This window comes from Hibiscus syriacus, unplaced genomic scaffold, assembly GCF_006381635.1.
Source record: "Hibiscus syriacus cultivar Baekdansim isolate YM2019G1 unplaced genomic scaffold, ASM638163v2 tig00110569_pilon, whole genome shotgun sequence".
In the NCBI taxonomy this organism is placed as follows: domain Eukaryota; kingdom Viridiplantae; phylum Streptophyta; class Magnoliopsida; order Malvales; family Malvaceae; genus Hibiscus; species Hibiscus syriacus.
Genome location: NW_024062784.1, coordinates 802899 through 823237, shown reverse-complemented (window position 1 = coordinate 823237; position 20339 = coordinate 802899). Strand labels below are relative to the sequence as shown.

Sequence of the window (20339 nt, the reverse complement as noted above, 5' to 3'; positions counted from 1 at the left end):
AGTGTTGGAAGCAATGAGGCTCCCTGAAAAGTTCAAAGGTTGGATTCGGATCTGCATAACTTCTCCTAGATTCTCCATTTTGTTTAATGGAAGTTTGGTGGGTTTTTTTTTTGAGGGAGCGAGGGGGTAAGGCAGGGTGATCCGCTATCCCCTACCTTTTCGTTTTGGCCATGAATGTGTTGTAAAAAATGTTGGCAGTGATAAATGGGATATTCCAGTTTCATCCGAAGTGTAGGAAAATTAAGATGACTCATTTGTGTCTTGCGGATGATCTCCTCAATTTCAGCAAGGGCTCTATAGACTCTGTTTTGGGTGTCTGAAGTGTTTTAGATTAGTTTTATAGTATGTATGGTTTGAGGATTAATCTGGCCAAGTGTGAAGTGTTTGCTTATGGTGTTTCGAGGGTTGAATTGGCACGAATTAGTGTGGAAGGTTAAAATTGGTAATTTGTTTAAAAAACTGTAGAAGCAGACTTTGGTATATTCAGAACAGACGACAGCTTATAAACGATGAGGACAGGATGAGGCCATAAATTCAATAAGAAATTCAGTCAAGAAAACACATTCAGACAAAACTCTCCGTTTATTTTTCGACACTGCATATAAGCAATAACCAGAAGCCCCATATTTGCCATGTTTTTTTCCCCAGAAAACTCTACTAATTGTATTCAATGTACACTTAATAATATGAAATCCATGTAGGATGATGATAAATGATCACTCTTTGTTGATAATCACACCGCGAGAAGCCAGGATGGGAGTGGTTTTTGCGGCGTGTTCGGAAGCATTGGCTAGAGCCTGCAACATTCTCAAAATCTCGCTTCGGTCTTCGACGTAGTATTTCGCCTTGCTCGGTCTCTGCCCCACAGTGCAAGCAAACACATCGGCAACTGGGGAGAGACAGGGACCGGTCTTGGCACGCATGATCACCTCGAACATGTCCTCGTCCGACCGGTCATCCCCGATACAAAGAACGAAATCGAGGAGTTTTCCTTTTTGTCGCATTGTCGAGAGAATATGTTCGGCAACAAGACCCTTGTTCACACCCTGCAAAATTAGCAGCACAAAGGAATTGTGGGTTACATAAACTCATGCAATAACGTGATATATATGATATGGAGTGGTACTCTACTAACCTGCGGTTTAACTTCTACGACATGCTGGCCACTCTTAACCGAAACCGGCTCGTTGGCGAGAACGCTTTCGAGGTGATCTAAAAGCTCCTTAGCCTGGCAAAATCCGAAATCAGGATCGGCATAAAGGTAATTCCACACGAGAGCGCTCTCTTTGGTCTCGATGGTAGAACCATCTGTTGTTTCAGTGTATAATTTCATCACCGGCTCGGCAATCTGCTTCCAATCGAAGTCTGGCAGCGAGACACATGTTTCCCAATCTGAATCATGGTTTGGCCTGGGGAAAAAATAATGATAATAAGGAATAGGGTAAGTTAACAACAAACAAGATCGAGAAAAAGAAAAAGTAGCAGACCTGATAGAATAACCATGCTCCGCCGCGAGCCCGAGCTTTTCACAACAGGTAAACCATTCAGTTAGAGTCTTTTTATCTTTTCCACTAACAAGGAAAACAACATTCTTGGGGTCTCTACACAGATTGTTCAAGATTCCAACCGCCTCTATATTGGGAGTAGTATTTAACGAACCAGTCGGCATCAAGGTGCCGTCGTAATCCAAAAGAATTGCACGGTTCGTGGTCCTCTTGTAAGCCGGAACTATATGCTCAACGGAAAGCTTCCTAAAATTCGGATCCAAAGCTATTACTCGGAATCCTAAACCAAAACCAAAGCCCCAGCACCTCATCCTCAAATGATCCCCACAAGCCCTCTCGAGATCCTGCAAAAAGCTGCGTGCCCAATATGCCACGTCATGTGTACTCACATATCTATAGTGCTTCTCGTGCCGCAGTTGCTTTTCCGCCTCGGAGACGATTAGTGCTGAATCCATAGCTTCAGCCACAGCATCGATATTCCACGGATTTACTCTAATTGCCCCGCTAAGAGATGGTGAGCATCCAATGAATTCAGAAACAACTAGCATGCTCTTTTTTTGTGCCGATGGATGGAGCCCCAGGGTCTCATCTAGCTTTTCGTTTCCTTGTCGGCATATAATGTACTCGTATGGGATAAGATTCATCCCATCCCTCACTGCTGTAACCAAACAACACTCGGCAATAACATAATAAGCAATTCGCTCGTAAAACTTAAGAGGATTATCGATCAAAACAACTGGATCATACCCTGGTCTTCCAAACCTGTTATTAATCCTCCTCACCGTGGCATAAGTTTCAGACCGGACCTCTTCTACATCTCTTCCTCGGCCTCTTGCAGGATTTGCAACTTGAACCAATACAACTTCACCTATATTCTCAGGATGTTGCACGAGCAATTGCTCCATGGCCAAAAGCTTCAGACTGATTCCCTTAAAAATGTCCATGTCATCGACCCCGAGCATAACAGTTCGACCTCTTAATTTATCACGCAACTCGATCACTTTAGCTTCAGTCTCAGGAAGATTCAGCACAGATTGGAGCTGTCCAATATGAATGCCCACCGGAAGGATTTTAATGCTCACGGTACGACCATAATATTCAAGCCCTATGTAGCCACGCTTAGATTGATAAGAAAGACCGAGCATTCTGCCACAGCATGAGAGGAAGTGCCTGGCGTAATCAAAAGTATGAAATCCGATGAGGTCGGAGTTGAGTAGTGCTCTTAGAATTTCAACTCTTATGGGAAGTGTCCTATATATTTCAGACGACGGGAAAGGGCTATGGAGGAAGAATCCGAGCTTCACCCTATTAAACCTCTTCCTCAAAAATGTCGGTAAAACCATCAAATGATAGTCATGAACCCACACATAATCATCATCAGGGCTTATCACTTCCATCACTTTGTCGGCGAAAATCTTGTTCACCGAAAGATAAGCTTGCCAAAGGGAGCGATCAAACCGACCTCCGAGATCCGGTGATAGAGGGAGCATGTAGTGAAATAAAGGCCACAGATGTTGCTTACAAAATCCATGGTAGTACTTGGTAAAAAGCTCAGGAGGGATGAATGCAGGGACACATTTGAAAGTTTCAAGCAACGTTTGGGCCACATCATCTTGTTTGTTAGGAGCAATCTCCTCTTTAAGACAACCTACATAGATTACTTCTACATCATCTCCGAGCCCGTCTTTGAGTTGCAAAAGAAGCGAATCTTCATCCCAGCTAAAGCACCACTCGTCTTCGTCTTCATTTCGATGTGCTCGAAGTGGGAGCTGATTTCCCACTATAATCATCCGTTCTTGAGAAACAGAAGAAGGAGCATCAGAGCCAACACTGTGGCAGCTCTCATCATCTACCTCAGACAAGAGTCCAGGGACAGTAGCCACCCGAGGAAACCTCTTTCTTTCTCCGCCGAAACTCGGGGAATCACATGAAGAAAGGTCCAAGAGATTCGAATACGACCTTGAAATCATGACAACACAGCAAACGAAGGAGCAAACAAACAAACAAGGACCCTTTTTTGCCTCTGGTAATTGCAGAACCCGAGTCGATGGACCTTTCTTCAACTAGTTAAACACAGTAACAAACACAATCAGAACAAGTAATAGTGAACAAAAATACGAATTCGACCGGTATATCCTTTGATACACCAAGTGATCATGAGGTGAAATATTCAACAAATATCAGCCTAAGATTCCAGTGAAAACATAAATTTATGAATGCCGGAATTGAGATATGATTCTTCAAACATGAATGGACCAAACAAGTTTGGGCACTTCCAAAGAAAAAACAAAAGGAATCTCACTAGTGGCAACCGACACTTGTCTGCTCTGAACCCCAATAAGAACCAAGAAAACCAGGGTACCTATCAACGAGCTTTTTCAAAAAATCAAAAGCTAAAATCACACAAGCGTTTGATATACCAGTGACAAGTTCACCTCTACATTCAAATCAAACTCAAACCAGATAATCAATTAACATAAAAGCGTACAAGCAACCCATCTTCATGAATGAAAAGAAAAATGCAATGATAAAAAGGAATCAAGTGGGGAGCTAAGTAAAAAAGGGTAAGAGATAAAAAAAAAACCATTATTGCAGCTAAGAAGAGGAGAGAAAAAAATTACCTTTAGAAGCTTAAGAGAAAGAACAAAAGATTCCCCTGCCGCTGCTTTCTCTTTGTGACTAAAGCAGGAAGCAGCTCAAATAATGGATCTTTTTGTTTGCTTTTTAGTTGATACTAATTGTCATTTACTGGGTTTTCTTTTTTATGCATGAACAGTGAGTGAGGCATTAAAACAAACAAATGGGGGGTGTCTTTGAAAGCACATTGATTCCTCTTTAGTTATTCTGGGTGATGAGTGGAGTGATGATGCGGGTGGAATAAGAAACAGTGAAACCCAATAGCGACAGCCGCTTTTGGGTAGAAGTTGATTAAACCATGGTTAATCCCCAGTTAAACTGAGATTAAGTTACTATAATTATAACTGATTCCACGATAAACTCAAAAACTCCTGACAATGATGACACTGTGTGATGTTCCATAGTCAACGCTATCTCACGGCACGTGTCTGACACGGACCAATCATTCATTTACGAGTAGTTGTAAGAAATCAAAGCACCGTCGTAATTGGATCAAATACTAAAGAATTTGATTCTTTGTAAAAATAAATTTTTTGGTCCGACTCTTTTAAATAACAAATGAATTTTTATCTCATTTAAAACATATTATATTTTAATTTGAAATAAAATTGAGATTCATAAAAACGGGTTGATTCAAGCGGTAACCAGCTTGATTCCGCTTAAACAGATTTCGAGTTCGAATTTTTGTTAATGTAACAAAATCACGTTAAGAAACTCATCCACTAAAATTAATATACAACATGGATCGGTCTAAATTAATCTATACGAAAAAATTGAGATTGATATAATTACGAGACACGGACCATTCTCAAAAGTAAAGGAGAAAAAGTATAATTAATCATGCATGATGCAACAATCTATAAGTGAGATTAGTACTCAATTAAACTTTGTCTGCACTCCAAAAAAGGTTACTAAATCAAAATATCAACACTTAATAATTAATTATTTCAAAAATAAATTTATAAATTTTTAAAAGTTGACCTGGTATATTGATTAAAAATTATTTTAATTATCTAAATAAAAAAATGTTATAAAAATGTTTTAAATACTTAAGTAGAAAAATAATAATTTTACCTGTTTTGATTAAAAATATATAAAACAATTAAATAAAAATATTCTCAAGTCAATCTCTAAGTCCACTATGTTGTTTTAGTTTAATATTATAATTTTAATTTTAGTCAAAGTGAAGACAAATTTAAAATTTTATGTTAAGGGTATAAAATTTAATATATATATATATATATATATGCATATGTCTATTAAAAATTTAAAGTATTTTAAAATGTCATAAAAATAAAAATTAAATCATCAAAAAAAATTAATTATATAAAATTTTAAAATCTTCATAGAATTAAATTGCTATTCGATGTGGGATTGGCTCTAGGTATTTTCATTATTGTAGAAAGTTTGGTGTTGTTTTCATTAATGCAGAAGGAAAGTGGCCGTAGGCCTATTTATTCTGTTATCGTACATACTACATATGCATCTATATTAAAAAAAATCTAACATTTTATTTTTATATTTTTGTTAGTTTTAATGTTAAGAGATTTGACCTCTTTCATAATTTTATATCAAACTGGTCCTTGTTGAGGGATCAAATTGTCATGTTTAAATATTAAAAGTCGTTACGTGTATATTCATTTTTGAATTGGATCTGATCCATTTCGATAGATAAATTATTTTAATGTATTTTTTTTATCATTAATACTCAAATTCAGATTTTTATGTAACAAATATCAAACTTTTTAGGTTTAAGGGTCATTTTTGTCTATGTAGTATACTCAATTTATTATTTTTTGCCCCCATCGTATTTTCGCATCAATTTAATACTCGAAGTTGTTCGATTGCATCAAAATTTACAATAGTTACGGTTATTTAGGGCTTTAAGTTATAGATTAGGGTTTAGGGTTTAGGGTTTAAGATTTTAATTTAAAATTATGGTATATGATGATGCAATCAAACAACTTTAAAGGCTAAATTGATGCGAAAACACGATATGAACAAAGATACTAAATTTAGTCTACTAGATGAATAAAAGCAACCCTAAAACCAACTTATTGACCCAATAACACAATTTAAAATTTTGGTTAGTGAATCCATTAAGTGATCTAACCAGCGTTATGCTCTAGTGAGGTTCAAAATTCAAGTAGTTGGGTCTGTAAAATGTGTGTTATCAGTAAGTTTATGAACAAATATTAATATTATAAGTAGATTGTTAGGAAGAAAGCTATGGCTAGGTGTTTGGACGTTCTGAACAAATCATCATCAAGAAGTGTGTTTGGGTGAAAACAAGTGGGGGTTTGGGGTTTGAATGATTGGGGCCTGAAAGGTCAGGGTTCAATCATTGGTATATTGAAATTATTAGGCATTTGGGGGGTGAAGGACAGACACACACAACTAAATCCCCATTGCAATCATCACTCCCCTCACCCACCCCAACCTGGTTCGTCCATTTATATTACACTACACATTGTATTATGCACATCTATACTATTTTTTTTAATAAATTAAGATGATTACGAAGTAGTATATGTTCTAAATACGCTCGATCATTTGAGAATGAACACCTAATCATCCTACTGCAATCGTTAGTACACGAACCCGTGACTTCTGTGAACAATAACAATTTCTTTAACCACATAGGTAAGTTGATTAATACACATCTATACTATTAATTAATTAGTATGCTTTTGTGTATGCTAAAATATCTTTAAATACTGAATTGATAATTAAACTACCGTTACTGATTACTTGATTATCGATCGAAAATAATTAATTGACAACAAGTAAAGACATAATGGATAATTATTTGTGCAAGACTCATCAATCCACGTGTGAATTGATTTTATTAATGATAATAATTCAATTACTTCATGGGCTTTTATTCCATCAGCCCAACTTATTTGGTATTGGCCAGATTCAGGTTCAAACACCAGCTAGCGGCTAGCTAGGCTCCTATCTTTTCATTAACCAAAATTACTTTTACAAAATCTTTAATTTAATTAATAATAATATATAATAAAATAGTATTTGTTCATAATTATTTTTAGTTATCTTTTTATTAATATAAATACAATCTAAAATGTAATTACTCGAATCTAAAATTATGATAATTTTTTTTAAATAATCTTAAAATAATTGTAGAATAATTTTTATTTAAAAAAATTAATCATTAAAGATCACATATATATACACAATTATTTGAACTCAAAATCTTTTTATCTTTCTCACGCCCACGTATTCTCTTTCAAAATTTCAAAAGTCAAAACCTCTTTAAAAAAAGTCCACGAGTCTCCAATGGCGCTAGTCGTAACGAATCAGTGAAGTGAAAATGGAAGGGATGAGTAACAGTAACTGTATCCAAAAAAAAAAAAAGCATCAACTACGAGCGCCGAAATAGCTAAAATGATGGTGGCATAACCTCAACCAGCACCAAAGCTAGCGGCGGTCCTTAGTGCGAAATCGCGAGAAAGATTTAGGGGTTGTTTGTTTGCCTCTTAATGAAATCATTCAACGTTGAATGCTGAACGGTTCAGCATTCAACGCGTTTGTTTCGCACCTTTGAATGATTCAGGATTGACTGATGCAACAAAACAATGCTAAATAATTCAACACAGAAGTACATTCTGAATGATTTAGAGCCATTATCAAACAACATGTCACATTCAAAGCTAATTCATACAGAGGTTCTGAATCATTAAGCATTTGATTCATTCAGCATTTGAATCATTCAGCGCTTAATCATTCTGAAGTAAACAAACAACCCCTTAATATATGGTGGATGATTCCACCGCCCATGCCATCGTTTTGTGGAGTCCAATCAACAACAACTTCATTGTTTCCGTCACAGAAAGACAATTACAACAACAAAATCTACAGATTTAAGTGCACTGATTGGAGCAGAAAATACACTGTAGACAATAATTTTTGTTCGGGTCAATGTTTTTTTTATTATTTTATTATTTTTTATTATTATATTATATATTAAATAATTAATAATATTTTTTATTTTATTTTATTTTATTTTATTTCATTTTATAGATACAATGTTAAGGCCCAAATCCAATCAGGCCCAAATAATAAAAAGTTAACCTTGACCTAAATGTTTTAGGGTTTTCACTTGTTGTTCTGGCATTGTCACCTCGTCAGTTAAAAGAAAAGACATAAATTAGCAAAAAAATTCACAAAATCAAGTCATCATGCACACATGCAATCCTATAAAAGGAAGAAAAATCGAACGAAAAAGGGATTCGAACAAAAAAAACAAGAGTAAAAAATCGAGAGAAAAAAGAAAAAAAAGAAAACAATCGAAAAGAAAAAAAGAGAGACGAAAGACATCCCTTGTCGCGGTGGTGCTTCCCTTGCCGAAGCTGGAGACAAAAAATTGTATGCTATTAATTACAGCTATATTCACATGTCATACGTTCGCTTTATCGTTTAAAAAAAAAAATTATTAAAGGCAATGTTGTTTTGCATCGTGAATTAATGAAATTACTTCTAATGTAACTGGATTCTAGTTTCTGTTAGTTCACATAATGAGAAAACATCCTTTTCAAATAATGCCCAGTGAATCAAATCATTTATCGAGTCAATTATTTTTAAATAAATTCACTCATTTTTTAATTCATCGAAATAAAAGAATCGTAACTTAAATATTGAATTTAAATTTGTAAAATTCCGCTATTTAGACAACGTATAATTAAAGGTGCTAATTTTGGGTGTTGTGGGTGCTTACCCTTCCCCACGCGTAATCGACTTCCGAACCCTTAAAAGACGTTTTTAAATATTCGACCTACCTAACCCAAAGGTAGATGACGATTCCAAATAAATTTCAAATTAAACTAAAAATTTACATTTTTAAAAACAACGTCATAATTATTTTAAAATTTAATAATTAAAAAAAATGGTTATGACATGCACCATCCGTGTCCATTCGTTGGCCTGAACTTTCTCAAATACCGGAAATGTTCCCGGAAAGCGTTGTTGATATTCCCACTGAAACCAACATAAGGTCCGAAACTGGGAATGGGAAGTTTATTGATCCCATTACATTGGCTGAAAATAGTTCAATTCTGACAGAACTCGATGAAGTTGCTCCTGATTCCGACATAGATGCCTTGCTGGATAGTTCTACTTTTTGGGATGACCTTGTTGTGCTAGGTCCAGTGCCAGAGGGCATTGAATCTGCAGCCTCAACCAATGGTAAATGCAAGGGAAATGAAGGAGCAGCCCTAATATCAGCATTCGAATCTATAAGTAACCCGTTTCAAAGGCAAAACTGTGTGAAGTTGACGGTACCATATAAACAGTCTAATTCGATTGCATAATGGGGAAAGCTTCTTGGTTCAAGCTTGGATTTTTGGTCGTCCTGCTGCTCGTTTCATCTGGTTAGTATCCTAGATTTTTCTTACATTCAATCCAACAGGTGTCGGTATCTTCTTATTGTATTATTAGGGTTAAGTGTTTGATGAAAAGTAAAATGATGTTTGAATGCAGCAAACTGGACAGTGTTAGTCTCCTGCAGAGGCGTAGCATGTCATTGTCCCGCACTGTGTTCTCGTTCTAACCACGAAACCGATGCTGCTGTTGATGAAGGAGTAGTACTCACGTGTTCCAGTGACGCGGAATGTGCAAATAAATCATGTGAATATGGCCTTAGCTCTTTCCCTGTTGGGAGAGGTCTGGGATTTCACTAAAGTAAAGAATATCCCTCCATCGGTGTACTTCTTTCGTTTTGTTAGTGATATATGTTGTGTTTCATATTTTGCCTTCTCTCGGTTTTACTAAATATTAATCTATCTATTCATTTATTTGGTTATCTAAGACTACGAGTTTAAGATAATTAATAACATGTTTTAGTTACCTCATGAATCATGATTTAAAAAAAGTTTAGGGTAAAGTACACAAATAATCCCCCGATTATAGGGTACTGTTTTATTAAGTCCCTCGACTATTTTTTGAAAGAGGGTACTTTGTATTATATATCACACAAAGTACACCACCCCAAAGACCTCATTAAAAAACCTCCCTAAACCTAAATGGAAGAAAAATAGTGAACCTTGGGATGGAACAAGTCATTCGACTATTAAAAGTTACAAAATAGTATTCCTACTATAAAATGTTACTTTGTTAAATCCTTCGACTATTATAAGTTACAAAATAGTCACCTGACTATTTATTATGTTTCAAATTCGTCATTTTTTTCGTTAAAAATTCAAAATTTTATTTAAAATTATATGATAAAAACGTATAATTTAAACAAGTGATGAATGATGGATTTTAAAAAAAATCATATTAATAGATGTTGATTATATCCATAAAATTAGATAAGATAGATCTAAGAACACCAAGCGATAATAAGTTCGCACATGTAAGTAAATTAACAATTATAATTTAGAAGCTTCAAATTATATTATCCAACACTTTGCTTAATTTGAATAATGCAAATTGGCTTCTAGATAATGATTACCATTTTACTTACATTTGTTGACATGTTATTAGTTAGTGTGAGCTCTCATCTAATACTAAAATATATGAATTAGGTTTACTTGCTGTTTTGTTTTCATGTGTCAACATGTTATTAGTTGGGATCATATGGATTTGCAGCATCTAGATATGGGGTTTTCTTCAAGTCTCCAGACTTGGCCTATATATTTAGCTGGGGACTATGATGGAGTCGATGAGATCCTGGAGTGGAGCAAGCTCTTTCTTGTCTATCACCCCGAATTCCTGCAGATGCAAAACCGAAAACCTTCCGATCAACGATGCAGGTTCCGGCACCCGATCGAGGACGGGCAAACGTTGCGCACTACTGCTTCGAAAATAGATAAGCAGGAGAAAACTTACAGAAGTGAACAGAATGAAATGCTTGAAGCATGTGTTCAGATGGGCTTCTTCCTTGAGGCTCACGATTTTCTGGAAGTGCGAGTGGTAGATGTGGGCGTATACTCGGAACAGTCTTTTGAATATCGTTTTCACGACCTCCTTGAAGTTGGGAGGAAACGGTACACCTATTGAATTCGAAACATACAGTTGAACAAAGGCAAGCATTCAAGCATAGACACAATAGGAAATTCTGGACAAAGTATAGATGATGTTAATCATAGATGGATAAACAACGCTATCTCTCTTGATGACAGTATTTCAGACTTCATCACAAAGAATTAAAGAGATTGAGAATGATTTTACCAAGCTTTTGAGGAAATATGGATTCATCGTCAAGTTGTGATTCGATCCAGTCCATTAAATATTCGACATATTTTGGAGCGGAAACCTCGATAGGTTTCTTGATCTGCACACCATCTGCCCATCTATATTCATACCTATAAAGTTTTGTCAGGCAGCAAAATAATCAACTCCAGAAAGACCAAGATATCCACTACGGAAGAATTTTAAAAACAAGTAGACTATTAAGGCGAACAGCGGGTAACTATGGAAGTGTTAAATTGATTGATCAGACAGCAAAACGGCACAAGAACCAAAAACGAACAAAAAAAAAAGTAAAACTCATTATCATTCCACACTTATTAAGCAATATTATAATATATATTTTGACCTCATAATTTGGCAAGATGTATTTTTACTGAAACTAAGGCAGATGCCATCTTTGTGCATGTTTCATAGCAATAAAAAGACTTAAATTTATGTCAAAGGAGTCTTAGTTATCCTGATTACTTGGAGACTTGGAGCATCCATCAATTGATAGAAATACTTTTGATATCATCAACAGATCCGAACCGACATACAGCATGATGAAAATTATTAAGATATAGGATCTGTAAGATTAATTTGTTGGAAAGGGCAAAAGGAACTGGTTTGATATGTCATACTTAGGGCCTGCAGTCATTGTAGGACAATTCTCAGCAGTACAAAACTCTGTAAGGGTACCATAGAGCAGATTCACCTGATTGAAGAAATCCACGGCTGAAAAAGATCCAACACTTATATATAAGAAACGAGTTTCAAAGAAATCAGGCAAGTGACCTACTAAAGTCGAATATTCAGGGATAAATTACACATACAGCTTTAAAAATATATATATCAGGAATTATTCTGAATGTTTGCATGTGTGTGCAGGGTGTATGTGAGTGTGAAAGAAAGAGAGGGAGCAAGAATACTGTTGACCGCGAGCCATTCATTTAAATCTTCCCCGGGAGGTAGCCTTACTGCTTCCCTTAGATTCCCACTGCCCAGGGTAGAATCAATGTGCTGTTTAAGCTGTGCACCCTGCATTACGTAGTTACAGTACATGGATGAGAACTGCAAATTCTTCTAAGCCACTAATATAGCACAATGAAGTCCAGAAAGTACTTGTATAAAAAGCACTATAAATAAGCCAGCGCTGTAGAAATGGGGAGACACCTCTAAAAGTTTACATGATCATTGTCAAGCTCAATACACAGCAGAACTAACCATGTTTAGAGGTAGATCTCCAATTAGTAAAATCATTATCACATCTAGTATGTGTATACAAGACCCTCAAATATCCATGAGTTGGCCCCACAGGTGAGGCTGTAGAACCGTCATGCATGTCGGTAGAACATTGAAATCTGTAGTATTTCCACTTTGCCACCGAAATTTTTAAGTAACACATCATAATGTAAATTTGTTTTACGAGGAAGTGACTTCAAAAGCAATGAAATTTATCAAATAGAAATATGAATGGTAAAAGCTATTTTATCTTTTCCCCCATTGGTATGGTCAAGTGAATTCTTGCTTTACAAATATAAATAACGATTTCCAGAATTAATGGCAACCGTTTAAGTAGCTAAAATTCCAAGAAGTAAAAGGGTCAGGAAAAGCAATTAAGTTGAGGATTCAGGAACTTCTTTTCTTACTTGCTTTGTTTTGTTTCTGTTTCTACACACTTTGTAGCATAATTCTATAGTGCTAAAGTTGCAAAATCAATCATAAAAAAATAGGAAACAAATTATTTACCAAGGGGATAAATTGAGCCAGTAGCCAGTGGTCACATAAACAATCCAAAGGATTCAAGCACAAAAATAAGGAACAAACAGAGATGAAAGATTAATTATTTTTTACTAGAAAAAAGAACAAAAATAACCAACCTTACTTCCTGAGGGTGCATTTTTTTTGGGGCGGAATGTTCGCTGATTTCTGTTTTTAGAACAATATATTATCAGAAAAATTGTTAACCGAGAAGATATACAAATGGCTAACAGCTGTACTGCTAAGACATGGAAGTGGGGGTCAGAAATACACACATCCAACATAGGTAAGTTAAAATTTTCAAAAGTTGTTTTGTTGGTTCAGAGGAATTCAATCTAAGCAAAGTATAAAACAGTATTAAATAGAAACACAATATTTACCAGAGAAAAACAGAAAACAATCGTTTTATGACCCTTAAAACTGGAAACCATGGATGATCTTAAGCATCCATTAAACCTGATTACTAAGTATTTTTGACAAACTAATTAGCTCTCTTGGACTATATTTGTTCATTCCAATTACTTCTCCCACTTAATTCAACCTTCTTTCTAAACTTCATTCTACCACCTCAAGTCCTCTAACAATGGCTCCAAAATGTCCAACAGACCCAACATGCAATGCTCTTGATAAAATTCAGCTTGCAGATGCAAAGCTCATCAGTTTCAATGATGATCATATAGTTCCAAAGGTCAAAATCGATAGTTTTAACATATTTTCACCTTTTCTACCTTTCTAACGTTGCCATTCTCGAAATCAGCCTGGAACGGAATGGCTTTCGGTCATAGTTCTAATAAAACCGGACCAACCAATCACAAGAAATCAGAACAAATCATCAAATAAGAACATGAAGAAAATTTGAACAAGCATAATTAAGATCCACATTCATTCATGTATAGCCCAGCCTTAGTTTGACTAACATATAAAAAACAGATGAAAACAAAAGGCAACACAATTAACGATCGACGTGATTTTGAGACTCAAAGCTTTGAGAATTTATAATAATCAAAAGAGCAGTTAACAATAGCGCCATTAAGCCAATTGCTCCAACAAAACAGTAAGATCGCAGCTAACGTTAACAGAGATATAAATGAATCAGAGAGCAAATTACGAAAGCAGATAAAATGTTTCCAGAAACTGAATTAAATTCAACAGTGCCTAGAAAGATGAATCGATCGCTGATCTTAAACCAGGAAACATGCAATAGAATTATAACGGATCTCACATAATCTATCAAAGCATGAATATAAACAGAAACAGGAAAAAGGTGAAAATTACGAATCACCTGCCCAGACCGAAGAGACTCATGGTTACAGAGTTGGAGAGGATTCGGATTTTTCCTTTCTTCAGGTGGATACCTCAAAGCTGATAAGGCTTTTTCTCTCGTCACCTTTCCTATTTCCTTACTGTTTTCTTTAAAAATAGTGTATTTTTAACTGTTCATTGCGTGATCTCAGCTGTTCTCGTCATTTTTATGTCCATATTAAATTTAGAGGTATTCATAAATGGTGATTAAAATATGTTAAAATAATTTATTTAATTATTATAGTTTAAGGTATAAAATAATCACTAAATTATATATAATGAATAAAGTACACAAATCATCTTCGGTTATAAGGTGATGCTTGCTTGAGTCATTTGTCTATCAATAATTACAAAATAGTCTTTCAATTATAGAGTATTGTTCCGTTGAACTTTCGATTATTAGAAGTTACAAAATATTTATCTGACTATTTAATATGTTAAAAACTCTTCTTTCTATGTTAAAAAATTGACGATAATCTAAGTTGAATGTTAACCTAATGACCGTTATATATGATAAAATTTGATCTTATAATATGAAAAACTATCATATCCCAGTCAACATGTTAATATTCAACTCAGATTATTGTCAATTTTTTAACGAAAAATGACGAGTTTGGAACATACTAAATAATTGGATGACCATTTTATAACTTTTAATATTCGGGGGACTCAACAAAGCATCATCCTATAATCGAGGGATTATTTGTGTACTTTATTCTAATATAATTTAGTGAATATTTATGTATTTTACTCTAAAATAAATAATGTACGAATATATATAGATAATTCAATATACTTTCTCTTTTACAAGTAATTTTAATTTATCGTTTAATAATCTAAACAGAGTTAATACATGGTCTGTATATTGATGTTTGAGTACTATGCGGGGGTGTTTCGGAAACAGCTTGCTTAGGAGGGAGTTTAAGGGGATTTTACCGTTTGGATACCCCTAACTTTTGGGCCGCTGTACAAAATAGTTAATGGGCGGGAAAGTTATTTGCTTCATACGAAGCTCGTTAGACACTAGATTTTTTATTTTGGGTAAAATACACAAATGGTCCCCTGACTATAGAGTGCTATTTTATTAAGTCACTCATTATTAAAAGTTATAAGATTATCTTTCAACTATAGAGTGTTACTTTGTTGAGTCATTCTGCTATTAACAAAATGGTCACTTGATTATTTTATAGAGTGTTACTTTGTTTAGTCATTATACTATTTTATTAAGTCACTTGATTATTCATTAGTTCCAAACTCGTCATTTTTCATTAAAAAATTGACGATATTCTGAGCTGAACATTAACCTACTGAGTGTTATAATGACAACAACAATTTTTTTAACAAAAAAGATTATTTTAGTCGTCATGTTAACATTCAGCTTAAACAACAACAATTTTTTTAACGAAAAATATTATTTTAGAATATAATGAATAATCAAGTGACTATTTTTTAACTTTTAATAGTCGAGAGACTTGACAAATTAACATTCTATAGTCGAAGGATCGTCTTATAACTTTTAATAGTTGAAGGATTTAATAAAGCAATATCCTATAATTTGAGGACCATTTGTGTACTTTACCCTTTTATTTTTTACTAGTAACCGTTATAATTAGAATCGTGTGTGTATATGGGTAGGATTATCTTACACAATATAAAACTCTTTCAGTTCTATATAGATTTAGGATCGTTAGATGAGTGAAGATTTAGGATCATTAGATGAGTGAAAACGATAGCTAAAATTAAAAGTAGGAAATACAAAGATATTTGCTAAAAAAAGAAACAAAAAGTCAATCTCAGTCATTTATTTTCATTCATCCAATTATCTTAAATTTATGTAAACCTAAATAGTTTTACATTGTGTAAGTGAATCCTAACCCTATAATATATATATATATATATTCAAGTAATTATTATAAGAATTAAAAATAAATTATTATTTAATAAGATCTCAATAAAAAAATCACAAATATTATTTAATTAAAATAAATAATGATTTTGTTTAATTATTTTTTCACTGACAATGTATAGGTTAATTATTCATTAAAAATCACAAAACATAATCCGACTAACAGAAATATATCCCAACAGTTAAAATACATTTGGTCTGAAAATTCACCATATTCGGAGCAAATTTGTGCAAAATTCATAAGGTGGTCGGAAAACAGTGATCAAATATATAGCAGCTAAGCAAATCTAATTCAAGAGAGTTAGATGTTGATATATATATATATATATATATATATATATATATATATATATATATATATTCCATAACAGCGAGACCAAAACAGCACAAAAACATACAACAACGTTGTTGACTTGTAATGAACATAGTAACCCTTCCATCTTCATCCATGATCCACCTATCTTGTAATAAAACAAACATCAGCTCAACAACATATATGCCGCCGGAGACAGAGAGGCTGTTTCTGTTCAGCATTCATGCACCGCTACCTCCACTTCTTTTCCGATAATGATATGATCTGCGATAGAGAAAATGACGATCAAATATTGGGTATTACGATAAAAGCAATTGAATGTAGCATTTCTGAACAGAAATCGAATTTTTCAAACACTGGAAGAATGCAGCTTGTAAGAATTGTGCATGCAACATGCGTGCACGTGAACACTGGAGATAAAGGTCTTCAGACCAGGTTAGGGCAGCCACAGAGAGATAATGAGAAGACAAAGAATTGGATTTTGCAAGAAACTACGGATATTGCCTCGGAGAAGTAAGAATGAAGAACATATAATCTCATGTTTTTCGCGCTAGTAAACTTTCTGGCAATAACATATCACAGTCTACCACAAAGGCAAGTTTACTGAAGACGATATTGTCTAATTGCAAATAGGTAGTTGTTGTAATGGAAGATGCAGCAAGATCGGAACCAGTGCACTCGGCAGAGATAGTTATCCAAAGACCCCGAATAGATCTACCTGTTCTAAAAGTCTCCAAACAATCAAACACCCGCAAAAAGACACGAAAAAAAATGTCCCTTATGTGAAGTTGAATGTGGTAAGAATCAAAAGTTTTGATAACGCATAGAATCTAAGTTTCTCATAACTTGATCAGTCAAATATGACATCTTAACTTAAAGATGTGGCATACATATGAATGCCTACTCGATGCCTACACCAAACCGTACCCAAATATAATGTGCAATGAAGCACTAATGGCAATTGATAACCAACCTGACGAGCCACCTGTGCTAGTCGCCGACTGTCTCGAGATGATTCAGCTGTCAATGTGGAGTCTATAGAACCATTTTGTTTATCCTCCATCTTTCTTTTAGAAGTGTCCTTGTCGAGTGAGCAATCTCTGTCAGGGCTGCTCAAAGAATCCTTCTTCCGCTTTCTTTTGAAAGTGTACATGAGAAACTTATTATTTACCGGTTGAGGAGAAGACCCTTCAGTAACTTCAGGCGCTTTAACATCCAAGTTTACAGCAGACACATCAACCATCTCGACATCCAGTTTGCAAGATGCAACCCCTAAATTCTGAGCAGATCCACTCTCCGGACTTGACAACTCTTTTTCGTCTGTCAGCAATTTATCATTGTCTTTGTCATTATGGAGATCACAAGCTTTCACAAACTCGAAATCATCCTTGTCAACTTTTTCATATCCCGATTCAGTAACTACTTTCACTGCACTTGAAGGTGAACCAGGGATGGAAAGTGTACGAGAACCCTTTGAAGCATCATGGTTGATGATCCTACAATTTCCCCCAAATAGAGGGTTCTCATCAACAGCATGTGAAAAGTTTTCAGGGCACAGTAGATCAGATTTTTGGCATGCTGCTATGACCTGATCACGCATATCCGTAGATGAGGAAACTCTATTTTTCTTGTACCTAGCAGCTCTTTTCCTTTTCCTGCGAAAATGACTAACGGGAAGTGCTTGAATGATGTCATGAACATCAGTTTGCATTACTTTGATTTTTTCCTCAGGTCGAGGAACTTTTGTGTGCATATCCCTCCCTTTTTCATCTTCTCTAGAGTCTTCATTCTTTGTATCATCTACTTGCCCCGAAGGAGATAATTTTTCATTCAACAGACACCTTTCAAGTGCTCGAATCCTCTGAGTGCACCCATTTCTATACAGATCAGGCTCTTTTCGTCTCATCACTATGGAGGCAAAATTGGGGTTACAAAAGTAGCAATTATCTTAACAAGAACACTTAATACCCACATTTGTTGAACTCTTGATGTCAGAAACTGTCACAAGGTCAGTTTGTGTATCGAGTTGAGAAGATGCGACAGACCCGAAATTGCTGATTGCATTTCCATTTGGCAGTTTCTCACAAGCAGCAACATCATGTTCCGATTTTTGTTCGCCTGAACACCGGACCGGATTTTTGGTCAGCTTCTCCAACTCATCTTGAGCTTCTCTCAACTCTGCTCTAAGATCTCTAACTATATCCTCTGCTTCCCCAAGTTGTGCTTCCAGCTCTTCAATCCTTTTCTGCTGATTCAAGGACATCGTCTCCCCTTCATTAACCTACAATCATGGCAAGGACGGAAAATACTTTAAGAATTGGCTTGATGGGCCAACTACTAATCTATAAAGGTAAGAGCTTATCTATGTCAAACATGTCCTACACGAACGAATACATCTTTCTCACCGTATAAAGCTCGGGGGTTTAAGATAAAACTAAATAGCGCACAACCTCTAATCAAAGCAACGCAAAGCAAAGAGAAATGTCAACAGAAAACAATCTAATAACGAAAAGGCAATTCCAATTCATGAATTGCATTCTTCCGAGCTCACTACGCCGTGTATAGTGTTCATAATGCTTGTTCAAATGAGCAATCAAGTCTAAATCGATGAAGTATCTATTTAGCAAAACATGTTTAATGCAAATGCAATCAACTAAGCAATTTGAAACAAAAGGCAACCGAACAAATCAATCAAACATAAAAAACATCAACCGCCAAACAAACAATTATCCAGATGAAACCGACATTATGAAAACATTCCGAAACATTCTCATCGGATATGAACAAAAATTAACAGAAACAAAGACCAAATAGTTACCTTAGCATCCAACATATGTTTCAACCTAACCAACATACGCAATGCCTCGTCTTTGGCCGCGAACAGCTCCTGCTGGTACCGTTGAGCCTTCCTTTCCGACACCATTATCCTCGCCGCCGCTTCTTTAGCCGTGTTCAAAATTATCTCGGCATAAGCCTTCTTCAAAGCCGTCAATTTCTGTTCAAAGCACAGAATACCCGGAAATCACCAAAGAAAACCCACATAAAACATCCTCGTTTCGAACCGATAGAAGGATCAAAATCAACTCTTTAAAAAAACAACAAAAGAAATACTGAAAATTCACTCGAAAAAAGGAAGAATAACTAGGTTATGCAGAGAGGTGGTGGAGTTACTTTACCTCTAAATCGGCCATTGTAACCACTAATTCATCGAACTGATACTATGCATTTTCAGACCAACTTGTGAAGCAGAAGAACAAACGAGAGAATGAAGAGGTTGTTTGGTTTAGTTTTTTTTTTCTTCTTTTTTTTTTTTCCTTATAGCAGCTGTCAGTTGGGAACTGAAAGTCCTTCCTGTTATTACCTAGATACCCTCTTTTGTTCATTTGATTTACCAACACACCACTTCAGCTGACACAACGGTTGAACCGGTGCGGCTTATAGACCAATTGTTTTTCGTTTTTTGTCATCCTTTCTTCACAAAGAGGAATCGACAATTGGCGGGCGCATGTAATGAACACTTAATCCTCATGCTCCATTTACTTATGCTCGAATATAAAATCTCTATAAATAACAATTATTCTTTATATTCGTTTATGAGATTTTGGTGATGTAGGGGCAAAAAGTAGAAATTAGGTCTCTAATAATAAATATAGAAAAATTGAATTGTAAGAAGAAACAAAACTAAATAAATTTTGCTTGAAAATTGTTTTTATATTACGTTTAATAA

At 35.1% G+C, this 20339-nt stretch overlaps 4 protein-coding genes across 5 annotated transcripts; all 4 read right to left on the bottom strand.

Moving 5' to 3' along the window:
- Nucleotides 1-563: 563 nt before the first annotated feature.
- On the bottom strand, nt 564-4251 carry LOC120132749 (alpha,alpha-trehalose-phosphate synthase [UDP-forming] 5-like). Of its 2 annotated transcripts, none has more exons than XM_039149445.1 (4): nt 4127-4251; nt 1488-3528; nt 1136-1409; nt 564-1046 (listed from the first exon to the last, which is right to left on the bottom strand). In XM_039149445.1, exons 2-4 carry the CDS (start codon nt 3473-3475, stop codon nt 717-719), a joined length of 2592 nt encoding a protein of 863 aa, XP_039005376.1. In that variant the 5' UTR covers nt 3476-3528; nt 4127-4251; the 3' UTR covers nt 564-716. The 2 variants fall into 2 exon arrangements, with proteins under 2 accessions (XP_039005376.1, XP_039005375.1); XM_039149444.1 differs by having other exon boundaries at nt 1488-3568; nt 4127-4229.
- Nucleotides 4252-10756: 6505 nt separating this feature from the next.
- On the bottom strand, nt 10757-14494 carry LOC120132724 (MOB kinase activator-like 1A). Its single transcript, XM_039149421.1, has 7 exons — nt 14374-14494; nt 13211-13259; nt 12260-12368; nt 11972-12065; nt 11331-11464; nt 10989-11152; nt 10757-10871 (listed from the first exon to the last, which is right to left on the bottom strand). The coding sequence occupies exons 1-7, from the start codon at nt 14394-14396 to the stop codon at nt 10797-10799; spliced, it is 648 nt and encodes a 215-aa protein (XP_039005352.1). The 5' UTR covers nt 14397-14494; the 3' UTR covers nt 10757-10796.
- Nucleotides 14495-16661: 2167 nt separating this feature from the next.
- On the bottom strand, nt 16662-18538 carry LOC120132540. The gene is made up of 2 exons (XM_039149284.1): nt 17586-18538; nt 16662-16876 (listed from the first exon to the last, which is right to left on the bottom strand). Exons 1-2 carry the CDS (start codon nt 18516-18518, stop codon nt 16844-16846), a joined length of 966 nt encoding a protein of 321 aa, XP_039005215.1. The 5' UTR covers nt 18519-18538; the 3' UTR covers nt 16662-16843.
- On the bottom strand, nt 18531-19879 carry LOC120132544. Its single transcript, XM_039149288.1, has 3 exons — nt 19789-19879; nt 19431-19607; nt 18531-18893 (listed from the first exon to the last, which is right to left on the bottom strand). Exons 1-3 carry the CDS (start codon nt 19801-19803, stop codon nt 18561-18563), a joined length of 525 nt encoding a protein of 174 aa, XP_039005219.1. The 5' UTR covers nt 19804-19879; the 3' UTR covers nt 18531-18560.
- Nucleotides 19880-20339: the final 460 nt, after the last annotated feature.